The sequence below is a fragment of the Asterias amurensis genome, chromosome 3, assembly GCF_032118995.1.
Source record: "Asterias amurensis chromosome 3, ASM3211899v1".
NCBI lineage: Eukaryota > Metazoa > Echinodermata > Asteroidea > Forcipulatida > Asteriidae > Asterias > Asterias amurensis.
The window spans coordinates 8353910-8371883 of NC_092650.1; the positions used below are offsets into that span (position 1 = coordinate 8353910).

At 37.0% G+C, this 17974-nt stretch overlaps 1 protein-coding gene across 1 annotated transcript in view; it reads right to left on the minus strand.

Moving 5' to 3' along the window:
* LOC139934669 (C-Maf-inducing protein-like) overlaps positions 1 to 17974 on the minus strand; it is a 101207-nt gene that overhangs the window by 30987 nt on the left and 52246 nt on the right. The window contains exons 7-8 of the mRNA XM_071929013.1: positions 13729 to 13830; positions 12457 to 12570 (exon numbers count right to left, since the gene is read on the minus strand). Of these exons, the coding sequence (XP_071785114.1) occupies positions 12457 to 12570; positions 13729 to 13830 (216 nt within the window). The remainder of the gene's footprint in view (positions 1 to 12456; positions 12571 to 13728; positions 13831 to 17974) is intronic.

Consider the following 17974-nt stretch of genomic DNA (forward strand, 5'->3'; position numbering starts at 1 on the left):
TCGAAGTTTGCAACCAAATTAGAAAATAGTACCTCAGTGTTTAGGATATTTCAAAGGTTAATATAAAGGGTCTATGTACTTTCTTTTCTAACAAAGAACACGATGTCCACAAATTAATATTAAACTTACACAATTTGAAGATTTTGATAGTAAAAAGCTTCTCTTAAAATATTAGATACTGAGGTGCTGTGGTTTTTGAGAAATGAGTAAAACAATGACACAAAAATAATGTTTGTTTCTGTTTTCTAACTGAGATGAAAATTATTTTGTGAGTTTTTTTACTCATTTCTCAAAAACTACAGCACCTCAGTAAGTAATATTTGAAGGGAAGCTTTCTAGTATCATTATCTTAAAACCATGTAAGTTTAAAGGAACAATACAGAATTGGTTTTTGCTAACAAAAGAGTTGCTGGCAGTGTAAGCACTTTATGTTATCCACCATATACATTAACTGACAAACATGTAGAAGTTTGAGATCGATCGGCCATCTGGGTCATATGAGAATAGTGAAAAACCAATTACAAATTTTGCATTGCATCGATGCCAAAACAAAAATGAATAAAACGCTCACTGAGCGATAAACTCCAAATGCGAAGTTAGATTATTTATTTCTCATCAAATATGACATTTCAACAGAAATATTTCAAGGTATGTTTTCTACTATAATCATCATTAGACCGTGTAAGTTTTATGTAAATCTGTGATCTTCACGATTTGTTTCTTACCGATTCTGTAACGTTCCTTTAAAGGAACACGTTGCCTTGGATCGGACGAGTTGGTCTACAAAAGGCGTTTGAAACCGTTTGTTATAAAATGCATATGGTTAGAAGGATGTTTTAAAAGTAGAATACAATGATCCACACAAGTATCACTCAAAATTGCACGGTTTTCTTGTTACGTTGCGAACTATCACGGTCGGCCATTTATGGGAATCAAATCTTTGACTCCCATAAATGGCCGACCGTGTTATTGGACGAGGTAAAAAGAAAACCGTGCAATTTCGAGGCATATTTGTGTAGATCATTGTATTCCACTTTTACAACATCTTTCTAACCATATGCATTTTATAACAAACGGTTACAAAACGCTTTTCAAAGACCAACTCGACCGATCCAAGGTAATTTTGAAAAAGTACTTGAATCCGTTAACCTAACTAAGTTCAATGACTTGACATCATTTAGAAATAAGAACCAAAAAACTTTGACTAGAATGATCAATTGAGCCAAGTTAAACAAGGCCCTATACTTCAGAACACAAAAACCCTCTTAAAGATACTTCACAGATCCCTGACAAATGTGAACTACATATAGAGTGCACAGCACGTCTCAAAATAAAAGCTCTTCTGGCTTAAAAAACAGAAAATACACCCCCCCCCTGCCCCCCAATGCCTCCTTTCAGCAGTTCCTGACCAATTGGATACTTATTACCTTTACTTCATGTCAAACAATGACATGTGCATTTATGACAAAGAGTCCTGAATCACTCACAAGCATTCAGGAAACCCTGCATTGATTCACAGCACAAGGGTCTCCACTGATTACAGGAACAGGTTGCCTTGAATATGTATACAGTTAGAAATGTTTTTTAAAGATAGAATATAATGATCCACACATTTATGCCTCGAAATCGCATAGTTTTCCTTATACCTTGTGAACTAACACAGCACGCCATTTTGTGGAGTCAAGTGTTTACTCCATAAAATGGTCGACCGTGTTAGTTTGCAAAGTAAAAAGAAATCCATGAAATTTCGAGGCACATTTGTGTAGATCATTAAATTCTAATCTTAAAACATCTTTCTAACCATATGCATTATATCACAAACGCTTTCAAATGTTTTTCATGGACCAACTCGACCTATCCAAGGCAACGTTCCCTTTAAGGATACCATGAATGATCTGATAAAAAGCTTGTCCAATCCCTGGAGAATTTCGCCCCCATAAACTCCTCTCAAATGGCAAAGTGAAGCATTAGAAGAGCCCAGGATAAGAAGGTGCAATTAACGGACTGGAGACATGATGGTGGAGGGTGGATCATTGTCAGAGCACGACACAGAGAGCGGTTTCCATGGTTATGCACTTTCGTTTAATCATCCCGCAGTGTAAATGTGTTTTGTGATGCTGGACATTTAGGGATACACATGTTTTGAAGAGTGTAGGTCAAGTAATTAGATGCAATGTTTTAAAATGAACAGTCCGAACCAAATAGATTAGAGGCGACTCTAGGTCGAACAATAATATTTGAACTGCCTCTAGCCCCGGGGCAGTCTCGGTAGTCTAGTTGGTAAGACACTGCTCTAGAATTGCAAGGGTCGTAGGTTTGAATCCCACCCAAGTAATATGCATGTGATTTATTTTCAAAGAACTCGTGTAAGTACTGAGCATACAGTGCTAACACACATCCATGTACATGTATGGGTAAAAACCAAAATGAACATTCTTTATCCAGATGCAAATTTAACATCTATTACAAAATTTGAAGATTGCCATTAGTGACTTTAAGATTCAGCAATATTGAGACCGCACTCAGTCTGTGACATAAAATCAAAGTATTAATAGTAACAATCATTCAGGCCACCTCCAATTATAATAAACCACAACAAAATACACTAACACCAAGTTAATTGTTTTTTTGCTAGGCCCACGCCTAGCTGAGTTTTATTTAAATTTTAAACACAACAATTCTCAGAAAATCAATCACTTTGTACATGAGTGGAGATGACACAATATGCCGTGTTCGTTTGTTTCACTTTCGTTCCAATGTGAATCAGATGTTAATCATTGATGTTATATGGAATTCATATATTGGATGACCCAGTACTTAGGGCAGTGGGTCTATCTTTCCTGATACCTGATTGGTTGTTGTTGAACCATGACCCCTATGTGTTATTGAGTCTGTGTATGTGCGTGTGTGTTGGGGGGGGGGGGGAAATTGGACAGAGTCAATTCCTGGAATAGACTTTCATTCTAGAGACATGATAGCTGGCGCTGTCCTTTATCCTAACAAAAGCGTATTCAACTCAACAGCTCATTTCACAGGAATTTAACCTAGATGACTAGGTACATGTATGCCAAATCTACATGTGTGCTCAGTTTTATATAAAAAAAAGAGGGGAAAAAATCCAACATATCAATAATCGGTACCAGAAACTAAGATGTCTTAACCTCTCGTTTTTGTGCTGCTTTTACTTGAGCATATGAGCATGAGCAACACTTAAATAAAAACTCCTGGGTCACATACATGTCAAACAGCATGTTGTACATGTGAAAAATGCTGGGTTTTTTGTTTTGTTTTTTTTTCAGGTACAAACCTGAAGTTGAAGAACAAAATATCCCCCCCCCCCACCTCTTTCAGGGGGTAGGGCCATTTTCATTTTGCAAAAGGCACTTCCGATGGAAAATTATAAAGTCTATGAGAAACCTCTGAAGGGGCACCAAGGCCAAGAGCAGGGCAAAAGAGCCCATGACCTCTGTGGTCTGAACGTGATGTAAACTCTCTTCAAAATACCAAACTCTCTATGTCCTAACCAGTGTTGGTTTGAATCCCCAGCCGTGAATTTTGTGTCCTTAAAGCAAGACACTTTACCATTGCTTCGTCCTTCGGATGGGTCGTAAAGTCGTTGGTGCCATGTGTTGTGTAACGCTTGTAAAAGAACCCAGTGCACTTATCGAAAAGAGAAGGGGTTCATCCCGGTGTTCCTGGTTGTGGCTGCTTCATGCGCCGTAGCACCTTGTAAACCCTTACAAGTGCTACATAGTTGGGTCTCAGAATCCATCACTGCAATAATATATCTTTCTGAAAGTTTGTATATACTCTGAGTATAACTCAGCACGGTGAGAACCTTGTTTGGTAGATACGTGTGCTATATAAGACTTTGATATTATTATTAAAACCTTTGACCTCCATGAGTTGCAATAAAAGAATTGTCCACCTCAGGCTTAGCCCCCTCCTCTCTCCCCCTCCTCCAATATCAATCAATGAGGTCCTTGCATCCCTGAGACCCAAGGCACTTTACCATGATTGACTTCTAGCCACCCCAGAGACACCAATATACTTCAGAGCAGAACGAATGGAAAGAGATCTTTTGTTTGAAGACTCAGAGTGCAAACCCAAATAGTGAATTACTGGCGGTTAACTCCCCATGGTGTTTAAAAGGAGACTTCCTTCTAAAATGATTGGTATTTGCTTAATGAGGTATTGCTTAACAAAAAAAGGACAGTCAATATCAGAGAAAAGTTTACAGGTAATTTATGACAGACTTGTAGAATCAGATTTTGGTATTTTGATTAATAAAACTGACACATAAAATATAAATTTGTGTCTCAAGCAATGTACATGTGTACATGCACAGGTTGGGCCATGAACAATGATTGCCAGGCCATACATGTATTTTATCACTGAAATTTAGCATAACTCCAGAAAATAGAAACCCAAAGCTTCCTTAGGATTTACCCCTGGCCAAATTAGCCAGCTAAATCCTGTATCAGTCTAAGGCATAACCTTAGAGAATCAAAGACCTTTATTGAAATTTGACGAGTGTCTGTAATTATGAGCCCACAAAGCCGATGTTCACAACACGACCATCAAGGCAAGAGGACTGCATGAAACAATCAATGACCTGCATTGATAATGACATCCCCATTCATCAATTATTTGTGCGTCGCCAAACCGCCGAACCAATTGAAGATAAACTGAGTGGAACGAGGCAGAAAGATTTCAGGGATATTAATGAAATGTTCCTATGTAATGCTGGCTTGCTGAATAGATGTAGCGGATGCATCTACCCACAGCATAATTTAATATTTGCACCTGACATCACCAAATGTTGAGGACATATTAAAGGGCTATTAGTAATATTTTAAAATAAATGATTTTTTGATTTTGATTATTTTGAACAAACAATGTCAGCATTTCTATCAGAAATCTTTTGGTAGTTAGCATCGTGTGAAACTATTTAAAGGCAGTGGACACTATTGGTAATTACTCAAAATAATTATCAGCATAAACCTTACTTTGTAACGTTTAATGGGGCAAGGTTGATAGTAAAAGCATTGTGAGAAACGGCTCCCTCTGAAGTGACATACGTAGTTTTTGAGAAAGAAGTACTTTTCCATGAATTTGATTTCGAGACCTTAAGTTTAAAATTTGAGGTCTCGAAATCAAGCATCTGAAAGCACACAACTTTGTGTGACAAGGGTGTTTTTTCTTTGATAGTTGTCACGCAACTCCAACGATCAGGCATTCATTTTTAAAGAATCCAGGCTATGGTAGAATTCCAAACTCTTATTGAAAACATTTTTAAAAATCGCATTACCAAGAAATACACATCACCATGAGTTTGAGCGGATGCTTTTTAAACAAGGAATCCAACGATGTCTAGGTGGGAGTTCTGAATTACTACTGCATTACATTTTATTTATCTGAATTACAGATATCTAAAGAGACATCACGCGTACAGTTTTAAGTTAAGTTCAAATATTTGTGATTCCTACTTTGACTAGGAGCGGGCCCAAAGACTGATGTACCGTACCCTAGTCAAATATTTGTTTATTATTCAGTGCCTCATTATATTAATTTATTCAGAGAAGGACAGAGTTTCTTTGCTTCATAGAAGATGGTTGGACTCATGACCCAATAACCAAAGCACTAATCAGAAATGTACATTGTAAGATTTAGGTTCTTGCAAATGGAACTGACAAGATCTGGCTCAAACCGGTTAGGACTAGTTGGAACAAACAAATTCCTGATTGGCTTTTCTGGCAACATAAAGTCCATTATTTACCATGGCAATGCAAATGCTTTGTTTTTTTGACAAGCAATCTAATTTCAGTAACTGATACACATGAACATGGTTACAACCAAACTACATATCAGAAATTTTTTCATAAAATCAGTTTGTAATTTCCCTACTTAATTCAATTTAATTGGCATGAAATTGACAGTGGAAGACAATCAGTTTGAAGTGAAAGTACAAACAAAAAGTCCGGAAACTGTTAAGCCTGTTATTTTGAACATGACTGTGCAACTGTTCAATCAAATAACACAACAGACAGGGCCCATAGAAATGTAAAGGTACCCTACATACTTCAATCACACCAGCTTAAAGGTTTCAGACATGCTCCACAGGTTTAATTGTATGAATATGATAAATAACATGCCTCTTTCCGCATACTGAACAGACATTTTCAACACACAGTGTACCAAATGTTAACGAAAGTCATACTGTATGGCAGAACTGTTCATGTATAAACTCAAATGAAAATTAAATTCAACCTTGAAAATAATGCATATTAGTAGAACTAAAAGAGTATTTCTTTATTTGTGACCAATTTAAGAACTCACTCCACGGTAGTGCAGTTAATGATCCTATAAGCTAAAGTAGTAGTCCCAGCCGATTTTTTACCTTCCGCCCAGGTACATGTAGTAGATAAAACGCAGGACAGTTCTTTTCAGAACTTAGAAGTCTCCCGGAAAAAAAAACACCTGATAAGTCTATTTCACTGTAGTAGAATAAAGCAAGACAGTTCTCCAAAGAACAAACTCTACCTGGCAAATACATGTAGATACACACATGGTGTTACCACAAACCAAATATACTAAAAGTGTATTAGACTGACATAATATACATTTAGCTCAGTGTTGGTACAACAGGTTTTGATAATTTTTAGTTTATCGATCAAAAACTGTGCACCTACATGTACTATGAACAGAAGTTTACAATCAGGGAGCATAAAATGATAAGGACTCCCACAGTATAATCCTTACATGCCTGATGCTGTGCACCTGGACTGGTCTGCCAGCAGCCCTACCTAGGTTTGTCATAATTACTATCGCCTCAGAACATTGTGTATTATGCTTGTATTAAAGAAAACCAATGTTTCATCATGATAGTGAATTATGGACCATGTTTAAAGGCCCTCCCTGATCGATTGGTATCACATGTTACCTACCTAGTGGACATTACGCTTGCATATTTGAAAGTAATTTGCAAAGACAAATGGTGTACAAAGTACTGCTTTAAGATTCAAAGGCAGTCTGTGAATACAAGCACAGTGATAAAATTCCATAGAGCTGATTAAAGGATTTGGGTACTTTTTCAAAATGTCCACAGATTTACAATAAACTTACAGGGTTTGAAGTTAACGATAGTAGAAAGCTTCCTTGAAGTATTACTAATTAAAGTTCTGTAGTTTTTTAGAAATGAGTAAACAATGTGAAATCCCATTAACATGGTTTAATACCATTAAATACCTTGGACGGTTTCAAGTCTCTGATTGGTCAAAACCCGGTCACGTGGGGGAGTGTTAACGGTTGGTATAAAGACCGGCTTTGGAAAATAGCGAATAAGTGGCCCCTAAATCAGCATACATACTGTAAACCTTGCGCGTTGCACTGTATCGCATGCTTAATTATATCCAAGTTAGTTTCATTGCAACTTCGCGCACTTGCTGAAAATGTATGAATTTTGAGTGCACACGTATAGCAGGTGCGCGCGTATAAACTCATTTGTCCATATATGGTCTTGTTTACAGCGACATGCTACATGTACACGGTCGCTGAGCTCATGCGCGCGTTTTAATGCACAAGAACGGCTATCGTCCAATCATTTTACCTCCTTTGACCCCAGTGAAGGCGCTGAACAGACAATTATTTAAAAGAGTCACTGGTCTCAAAGATCAGTAATGTGATTAACGCACGAAAGAGATGGGAACTATAAAAAGCTCAAATATGGCCCCTGAACATGTCTGGAAGTATCGCCGAGAAAACAGTCACAATTTTTCAGCCGTTTAATTCGCTAAAAAGGGTATTTATTAATGGGAATAAAAGTGTTAACAGCGCCAGCCACCAACCCGGTCATTGCCACCCAGTGAAGACCGGGTCCTCGCACTGTTATTCCCTAAATCATACGTTAATACGTTTTTACATGCGAAAACTGAGACAAAAATTGTAGTTGTTACTCATTTCTCAAAAACTACAGCACCTCAGTAAGTAGAATTTCAAGGGAAGCTTTCTACTCTCATCATCTTCAAACTGTGTAAGTTTAATGTCAATCTGTGGACATTGTGTTTTGTGTTAGGAAAAAGTACATAGACCCTTTAAGCACACACAAATTGAGCACAACAACAAGCAAAAATGTCATTTCTCAAATACAGTTTGTGATTTAGTATTCTGCTAATTTTTGCTTAGCAGAAAAAAAGTTTATTTTCAGGGCTCCATAAAATTAGGCCCTGAATGCAAGACCCTTGACTCATTGGGTGACTCAGAGATTTCATTAAAAAAAAAACAATATGAGTATGTGTGAGAGTCTGCCATTATTGTCTATGTTCTAATTTGTATTTTTTTAAATTTTTTTTAAAACTAATTATTACCCCCCCCCCCCAAATTCCCATTGCTCAGTAACCCGAGCCTTCTCAGTAGCATTACCTCAGCTGTGGAACATGCTCCTACTCTTCATTACAGAAGCTGCTTCTCTGTGTGTTTTCATGAAACCCTCTAAAAACATATCTGTTTCCTCTGATGTTTAATTAATTTCTCCTTGTTCTTTGGTTTGTTTGTGCAGATCTTCTTTCTCGCCTTATGGCAGTATTCTGTATCAGGCGCTTGGACCCATTTGTGAATAAGCACAGTGTGTATGTTTCAAATCCAATGGTATTTAAAAAGTTTCATAGGTGAATACTCACTATTTAAAAATTTAGCTAGATGAACATGCACTTGAGTATGAATTCACATTCATTCTGTCTATAACACAAATCACATGTGAACCACATGAAGAAAAAAAAGTGCTGACTTAGAAATGACAAAACTTTAAAATAAAACTTGTGTCAGTGGTGTTGATTCCATCAAAGCACTTTTTTCTCTTGCACTTTCAGCCCTTTGTAAAAATCTAGTCTTAAATTATGTAGAACTAATTTTTGTTTCCAAATACAAAGTTACCAATCTTTGAATGCAATTGTGTTGAAATTACCCATAGAGAGGTTTAATTTGAGGCAACATTGAAGCTGCTTTGTCTGTGTTTCTAATAACATCCCTGTAACCCATTACATGGACCCATGAATCCCCATGACGCAACCAATCCTCAATATGACTCTAACAGATGCTACTCTACGTAATGTAAGAAACACTCATGTCATCAGCGCCCAATTTCATAGAGCTGCTTATGCACAATAATTTGCTTAAGCCAAAAATTCATTGCTTAGTAAAATCAGATTACCGGCCAAGACTCCACTCAATTGTTATGCGGAGTAAACAACAGCTAAATACTAGTCATAAGCAATGTATATGGCATGAAGTTTTGGCCAGTAACATGTGTAAAATAAGCGAGCTATTTTCGTGCTTAAGCAAATTTTTTGCTTAAGCAGCTCTATGAAATTGGCCCCTGGGCCTCACTACTTCATGGCTCTGCTTACCGTAAGCAAAGAATCAGCGCTTACCAATTATTCCACGCTTAAATAAAGCCTATTTCAAACTGATTAGCAGGGGATTTTTTGCCTGTGCTCTTGCATCCACATTACTTAGACTGGGTCCCTGTTTTTATCCGCAAGGACAGGTACTTGCTTTTCAGAACCAGTGAATTCATTGGATACAATGATTTCATTGGATAGCCTTGAAGTGTGACATCAAATATTTATTGTGCATCCTTCAAAGCAAACACAGAAAATTGGCGCTTTCCCATAAGTAAAGAATGGTGATTGTAAGCGCAGAATATGGCAGTAAGCAGAACCATGAAATTGAGCTATGTATGTATGCTCCTCCCGGATAAGGTGGAGGGAGGAGCCAAGATGGGAGAGGTGGTTTGGTTTAGCGTATCCACAAGGAGGAGCTACCTGTACATAAACAGTGATGCGCGTTTCCTGCTGGTGCTTTTCTACATCTCAAATTTGTCTAGAAACGAGAATGCTTGTTCATGATGTTGGCGGTGGGGGATGTTGTTTTGTTGTGCTTTTAGTGAGTAGATATACATATACACATTGAAACCGAGGACCTATAACAAAAGAGGACAATAGGGTCCACGGTTCGGGAAAGGTCCACTGTTGGAAAACGGGTACAAAACCAATGGGAGCGGTTGCCAAAAAGTTAGTGTATAACCAAAAAGAGGAACAATAGTAGGCGTATACAAGCTTGCATGGGTGGGTGACACTAAATATTCAGACATTGTCAGTATAGTAATTTAATTGTGTAGCACTTTTGCTGCAGTACTCGTTGCCAGAGTTCTCAATGAGTTCTCATACTATTTTCCATGACTGTCCAGGACAAAATGTGGGTTTCCAATCATTTCACCGCTACATGTACATTACAACTTAGGAGTCTATAATCAACTGGGTGCTCATCACACTAAAGTTGTGTAGTGCAGTCATCCCTTACTCATCACATCCGCCCACTTAAATACAATTTGAAAAACAGCCCCAGTACTACAGTAGTAAAGTCAAATAGAGAAATAATCAAACAAGATAAAAAAGGGAGAGCAATGACAACAGGTAGTATATAGGCCTACACGTAATACATCATCAAGAGATGACAGTATCAGGCTCCCATTAGGGTTGAATCTCATGGCACTGCTTACCCCCAAATTCATTGCTTATGGCGCCCTCTGAAGCGCATGAATATACAGACCACATGGGGGTCTTAAGAGCAGAAATGCGCAATATTTTATGGACCCCGGGGTCATGCATGTAAGCACAGAATAATGAGGAGAGCCATACAAACTGAGCCCAGATCATCTTCCTTTAATAAAGCAGGAGAAAACATATTTTGATGGTTTGGGTTGAGGATTCATGCATTACTGTACTTAGGGGCTTTTTTGTTTGTTGACACTACTGCTTTATTTTGATGGTTATGGTCAAGTGCATACATCTTCAACCATTTGAAGGCTGCACTTTATAAGGAAGAAGAAGAAGAAGAAGAAGTTGCCGGACACTATTTCAAACAGAAAGCACATTCACCTATAAAACCTAGTTGAGGCCCAGGCCATACATGTAGACAACTCCATAGTTTTGGAACAGCCATTTTCATTTCCTTTCATTCATTGCAGTGTATTACTCACATCAAGGCTAGAAGGCAGATCAGTCTGGCTATTGTTTTAAATGGCAAGAATCAATTACCAGAATTGAATGAAACTTGACAAAGATAAGAGGCCATCCTCAGTTATAAATAACCAGACTTTAGTCAGTCATAGCTAACGATACACAACATCAAGAAAATCTTAATCGAGAGCTTCGTCATTAAGTGATTCCAACATCCGCTCAGCAGTTTTTCCCCTCAGCTCATTAAACCTTCCCCGGATTCTGTGCCAGTTGTACGTATTGTCCCACCGTCTCCCCAGACACATGCTTTGGAACCTAAAGAGAGTTCTTACTTCCGATGCTGTGGCTCTATACCACAATCAAATAGACAGTGCAAGGCAGACGTGTGTTACCCGACACTAGTTTGGTAATCTGTTTGGACAAGCCTTCTTGATGATGCCATCTAACTTACACAGTGGGTACATGCATTTCAGATTTTCAGCAATTCCCCCAGGTGGTTGTCTTAACAAGGCACGGATCACTTGGTATATCATGAATTTAAAATGGCTGCACTGGCTTGGCATTAACATCGCAAACAACAACAGTAACTTTGTACTTTTTCAAACCGTGGGTGGAAGTTAACGCGTGACCCGCTGCTTTTAGTACATGTTTTGGTATAACCTTGAGGCAGTGCCCGCACCGTCTTAATTATATTTTATAAATTTGCATGAGATGATGACCCGATGCGGGATTGTAGCCTCAATATGTAAGACAACACTTCAGAAATAATCCATATGACTGTTTGCAAATGTCGGGCGTTGAGGTTGAACTGTTAAAATGTCATGTTTACAACATTTTTTCCAGGAAATCCAGTCTAAACTCGCTTTGGAACGCAAGTTCATACTATGGCCCTCCGTGTTGCGTACGCTCGCTTCGAATGCACACCAAACAATCGCGTATCAGTAGCACGTAAGTCTATGCGGTACGCGTCATCAGCGCCCGGCACAAAACACGCACCGACGCGCCTTTTGGTCAGAAAGTGTGTGACGAACATATATTTTTTATAAAATTCTTCTAATTTCATCGTTTTGGAGAAAGTTCAGAAAGAGGAGGAGAAACAGCAAACAACTTACGGCAGAAAAAGTGTCTAGCTAATGATCTAACATTGTTTCTTAGACTTTGGTGATGTGTTTACATTAAAAACACACATTTTCTGTCGTCATCTCTTCACTTGCCCATTGCTTTACACCTGTTTTCGCTTGCGTTTGCACAGATTTTGCCCACGGTTTGGGGTATAGTCTGGTGCTGTCACAATTACGGTATCTGAACGTTGATTACCATAGGTGCTGTCCGTCTATAGGTTCTTTATGCCTGTGGTTTGATGTGGTAGGTATGATAGGAAAAGAGTGATAGCAGAATGGGAGAGTGTGGAATAAGCTGGTCAAATATACAAACTTACGTCATTGTCAGGATGGTGACGAAGCACATCATGGTTTCTTCATCTTGCAAGATGGCGCTGTCATCACTAGACCCATCGCTATCCTCGATGGTTATTTCAGGGTGCACTCTGCATCTGCAATGCACAATAAACAACAGCATTCCAGATTACAGTGAGTGTTTAGACCTTTCATTGTGTGACGGCACAGTCATGACTTTTATCAACCTCGGTTGACAAAAGTACAGGCAACCTTTAGAGCAAATTTTATCACTCTCGATCCTTTATTACAAGAAATGGGCTATTGCAAAAAAAATTATAAAGCGTTCACATATTAGGCCAAGTAAAAAAAGAAACTTGTTAGCGCCCAGGTTTCTCAAAAAAAGGAAGGAGGGGGCTTTTAATTTTTTATTTTTTATTTCAAAACGGCTGCCATTCTTTTTTTAAATGTCAAATATCCATTGTTTTTTCTACTACTCAAACCCATCGTAATACATACATGTAAAAAAAACATTTGGCAAAAGACATTCAGACAAGACATTCAGATTGTTTTAGCTGAGATCGTTTAAATAACCCTATTTTTTTTCATTAAAATTAACAAAATTAACATCGACAATCAAGACTAAAGTAAACAACAAAAGATTCGTCAACTCAGGACATTGAGTACAAGATGACCTTTAATGACTGAATGTCAAACACTTGATTTGTTTTAAGCTGCTTTTAGATTAGGCACCAACACGTCTAATGGTCTCAAAAGGGTTGCAGAAATCCAAAGACTTGCTCAACTTCATCTACCTTGGGATCTTATTACCCGAAGCAGAAATCATATAATAAAGAGGAGACAAAATACCCAAGCAATGTGATCTATCTATTCCATGTATTCTTTCTCTTAATAATGCACAATATTGCACACAAGGTGAGCGAAAGTTTTCCTTTTGTATTTTCTCCAAAAGAAAGCTTCTGTGTGTTTGCCTTCTAATATAAACACAAATCTCAAAAGAACTTTAACAAATCTTGTAAATTGTTATTATGCTGTTTTCTCAAAAGTATGAACACACACTGTGATGGATACTTTAAAGGTTAGTCTATTATTTTATTTTATTATTTTATTTGGTTATTTTATTTAGCAAACATTTAGTCGTTGAAAGTGAGTGAAACTTTTTGTTTAGTTATTTATATTGACCAATCTAAGAGCAAACAAGGGCCACAGGAAAGAACAACAAAGTGATTTGTTGATATTATATGCATAATCTTAAATTAATAAATAAAATTTGTTTTTGAGAAATGATTACATACCCATTGTATTCCTGGAAATATATGGCGATGGAGGCCAGGCAGATGGCCACCAAGTTGGGCAACACACGAGGATGAGGGCATTCGCTTGTTGGTCCATGCATGCTGTGTTCAAACAAACAAAAATAGTTTTAGGTTAACACATTGAACAGAACATTTTTTGTCAAACACGTTTCCGGTCATGGGTGCCACATAAAAAGTCAACAATGACTAAATTTAAACAGTACTGATGGCATGTTAGGCCATGTCTAAATTTGCGGCTTTACCTGGATCGCAAAGTCATTGTTCATTAAAGAATAAGACACCCATAGCAACAGTTGTAGCCGTAGCTGTAGTCGCTGGGTAGGTTACGACCTTTTACCAATCATCACACACAGAAAGACAAACATTGTGGTAGTATAACAACAACAAAATAACAAAAAGATGTAAAAATGTCTGCAACTAGGCAAGGGTGAGAGTGGTTGTACATTATTTGATTCAGTTAGTGAAATAAAACTTGATTGAATATTTTGCCCCAAACCGATTTGAGAAATGGAATTCACATGCATTCAATTGGTCCAGCACGAAACCATTATTATTGTACACATGTGTTGTTGTTGTTGTTGTTGTTGTTGTTGTTGTTGTTGTTGTTGTTGTTGTTGTTGTTGTTGTTGTTGTTGTTGTTGTTGTTGTTGTTGTTGTTGTTGTAGTAGTTGCTTAAATGTACATCATTTATTTATTTGTATAATTATTATATTATATTTAAAAAAAAAAACACTAATAATAAGGCGAGTGTTCTTTAATAATTCTATTTTTAATTTTTGCTTCACAGATGTTCATCCTTCAGATAGTTTGGTCAAAATAGGAGTGGATCTGTATCTACCTCAATAAATATAATACATGTGAACAAAACTACTAAAGGCTGAAATTTCCAGTGGGAATGATTGCAACCTTTAAAGACAGACAACAAAGCGTCCCTCAGAATATAGTTGTCCCCCTAAAGAGTATTCTTGAAGATATGTAGTGGAAAATATGGTTTCACTTTTGTGTTTAAATCAACTGTAAAATGAACACTAATGGCTGCAATTGTATACATGTACATGAAATATAGCTAGAATTGTTCAGTCTGAAGAAGGTTTAGTCAGCAGTTACAAATATTATGTTCTATTCGTATAAATTCATATGCTTTTGATACTCATTAAATATTTTAGAATTTTAGTTCTGTAGGGAAGGGGGTGGAGTCATCTTCAATAAGCTGCTACAGGATATTTCAATTATATTCAGAATTCTGAGCTACTGGCAATCATTTGCTGATGACCAAATATTGAACCACCCTTTCCAGTCTCCTGCAACCTGCCATCTAATTTGGTTATTGTGCACATAAATCAACGTCAACACAATGATGAGCAGGATATTAATTGTTGATCCAACTTAAAGTCTGAGTCAATTAAGTTATTTTGAAGTTTGTTATGACGTGCATTGTTGCTGAAAATAATAAGCAAAGTAACAAAACAGTTGATGAGCAGGCACTTTCGTTTTTAAAAATAACTGAAGCTATAATTTATCAACCTTACAAACAGAATTGTAATCTTCTTAATTTAGAGTGCATATTGGTTCTGTAAAATCTTGCATAACTATTCTTTGAACATTGAATGATGTGTGATGCAGTTTGAAATCACTAAAAAATATCAAAAACATACATTAATTAAGAGAACTTAAAATATATATTTTTGCAAACGCTCCAAAACTACATATCTTGATATAAAAGGACTGGTTCATTTGTTTATTTTTTTGTCAATGTAATGCTGATTTATAGGCAACATTATCATGAAAGATAAAATGAAAGTCAATTGTGCAAGTTTCAGTTGAATAAAGGGCCTAATTGTCAACAGCGAAAACAAATGTATGTTTTCATCAAAAAACGTCAGGTTCAGCCACGTTTAGCACAAAGACAAAGGATACAACCTCTGCCGGTAATGAGGGCAGCATTTTAATGGACACCACAGACATTTTTGAAGGCAAGCTTTGGAACTGAATTTTTGGTAATACTTTTTTTTTTTTAAACAGGACACTTTACACAAAAAACTAAATTGCAAGATGCTTTCTTATCATTACCATCTTTATAAAAAGTGGGCTTTGGCATAAACAAAATTCTTGTTGGTCATGACCAAGATATGACCCTATGTACCTTTTTAAGAGTTACGCTTGCTCTAATATGTTTTTTCTTTTTACCCTGTACAAAACACCATTAAAGGCACTGGACACTATTTGGTAATTACTCAAAATAATATTTAGCATCAAAACTTAATTGATACCAAGCAATGGAGAGCTGTTGATAGTACAACAATCAGACATGGCTCCCTCTGAAGTAATGTACACATGTACTTTTTGAGAAAGAAATAATTTCTCACTAAAATATTTGAGTTGTATTCGAGACCACAGCTGAGGTCTCTATATCAAGCATCTAAAAGCACACAACTTGTGCGACAAGGGTGTTTTTACTTCCATTGTTCTTGTCGACCAATTGAGTTCAAATTTTCACAGATTTGATATTTTATGCATATGTCTGTATGTTGAGATAAACTAAGTGAGAAGACTTGTCTTTGACAATTACCAAAGGTTTTTGCCTTTAATGCCAGGGATGCCAGATACATCACAATGTAATTGACTCCAATCCAATATCCTGCTATAGATCAAGTGGGATGTTTTAAACACTTTATGGCAACAACACCATGGCCGACAGCCAATCATAAAGCTCATTCAACATCACATGATCACCCATACTTGGTGAAACCAAAACTACACCCACATTTCTGCCTTCGCTTGTTATGCTTAAAGCCATTATACACTTTCGGAACAAAAAAAAGATAAAAGTTCACAGATTTACAAATAACAGGATTTATAGAAGGTAATGGTGAAAGACTTCTCTTGAAATATTATTCCATGAAATGCTTTACTTTTTGAGAAAACATTAAAAGAATTATCAATTCTCGATATCGATATTTACGGATTTATTTTAAACACATGTCATGACACGGCGAAACGTACGTAAACAAGGGTGGGTTTTCCCGTTATTTTCTCCCGACTCTGATGACCGATTGAACCTAAATTTTCACAGGTTTGTTATTTTTATATAAACAAGTTGTCATACATGAAGTGTGGGCCTTTGGACAATACTGTTTACATGTACCTTAAAGCCATTGGACCCTTTCGGTACTGAAAAAAAAAAAAAAGTTCACAGATTTTCAAATAGCTTTTAGGGTTTACAGAAGGTAGTGGTGAAAGACTTCTCTTGAAATATTATTCCATGAAATGCTTTACTTTTTGAGAAAACAGTAAAACAATATCAATTCTCGTTAACGAGAATTACGAATTTATTTGAAACACATGTCATGACACGGCGAAACGCGCGGATACAAGGGTGGGTTTTCCCGTTATTTTCTCCCGACTCCGATGACCGATTAAGCCCAAATGTTCACAGGTTTGTTATTTGATATAGAAGTTGTGATACACGAAGTGTGGGCCTTGGACAATACTGTTTACCGAAAGGGTCCAATGGCTTTAAGTATCCAATGGCTTTAATAAGAAAGAAGATCATGATATCTACATGTACCATATTAAAAATGAAACCTTTTATTTGATACAATCAAACTAAGAGCCTCCGGGAAATGTACCTTGCCTCAGTCATAAATGCATCATCTATATTCACCTGCTGAGGGCAACTCAAATATCCAATTTATTTCTGAATAAACCACTAAATTGTGTAAAAAAAATACAACCTGATCAATTAATTTTGATTGGATGGATCAATCCGTACGCTCATAAATTTTTAAATTTTGCTGACAGGAAAGATGCATTACCATGAGATGTAATACAGTACACCCGGTTAATGGTCACATGAATCACATACATTGACATGATGTTTATTTGCATAACAATTAAACTAAACTACTTGTTACTCTTCATTTAAAAAGGGCTGGATAAGCAGTTTAGGGATAACTTTGAGTTATTGGTATGAATCTAAAGTGTGACGCACATACAGTGCAGCAGCAGTGCAGCAGAGCGTAGCTGCATAATCTGGTTATACATGTACATGTAGTTTCATAGATAGTATGTATTTGAATGTTCAGACGGTAATTAGTCTAAGTTCCCCCTCAATATATGCTATGTGTAAATGGTTGCATGGCCATTAGTATTTTACAAACACAAAAGCAGGCTAGCCGAAGCGTTGAGACCAATTAAGAACTCATTCCCCGCCAGTGAAGTTAAT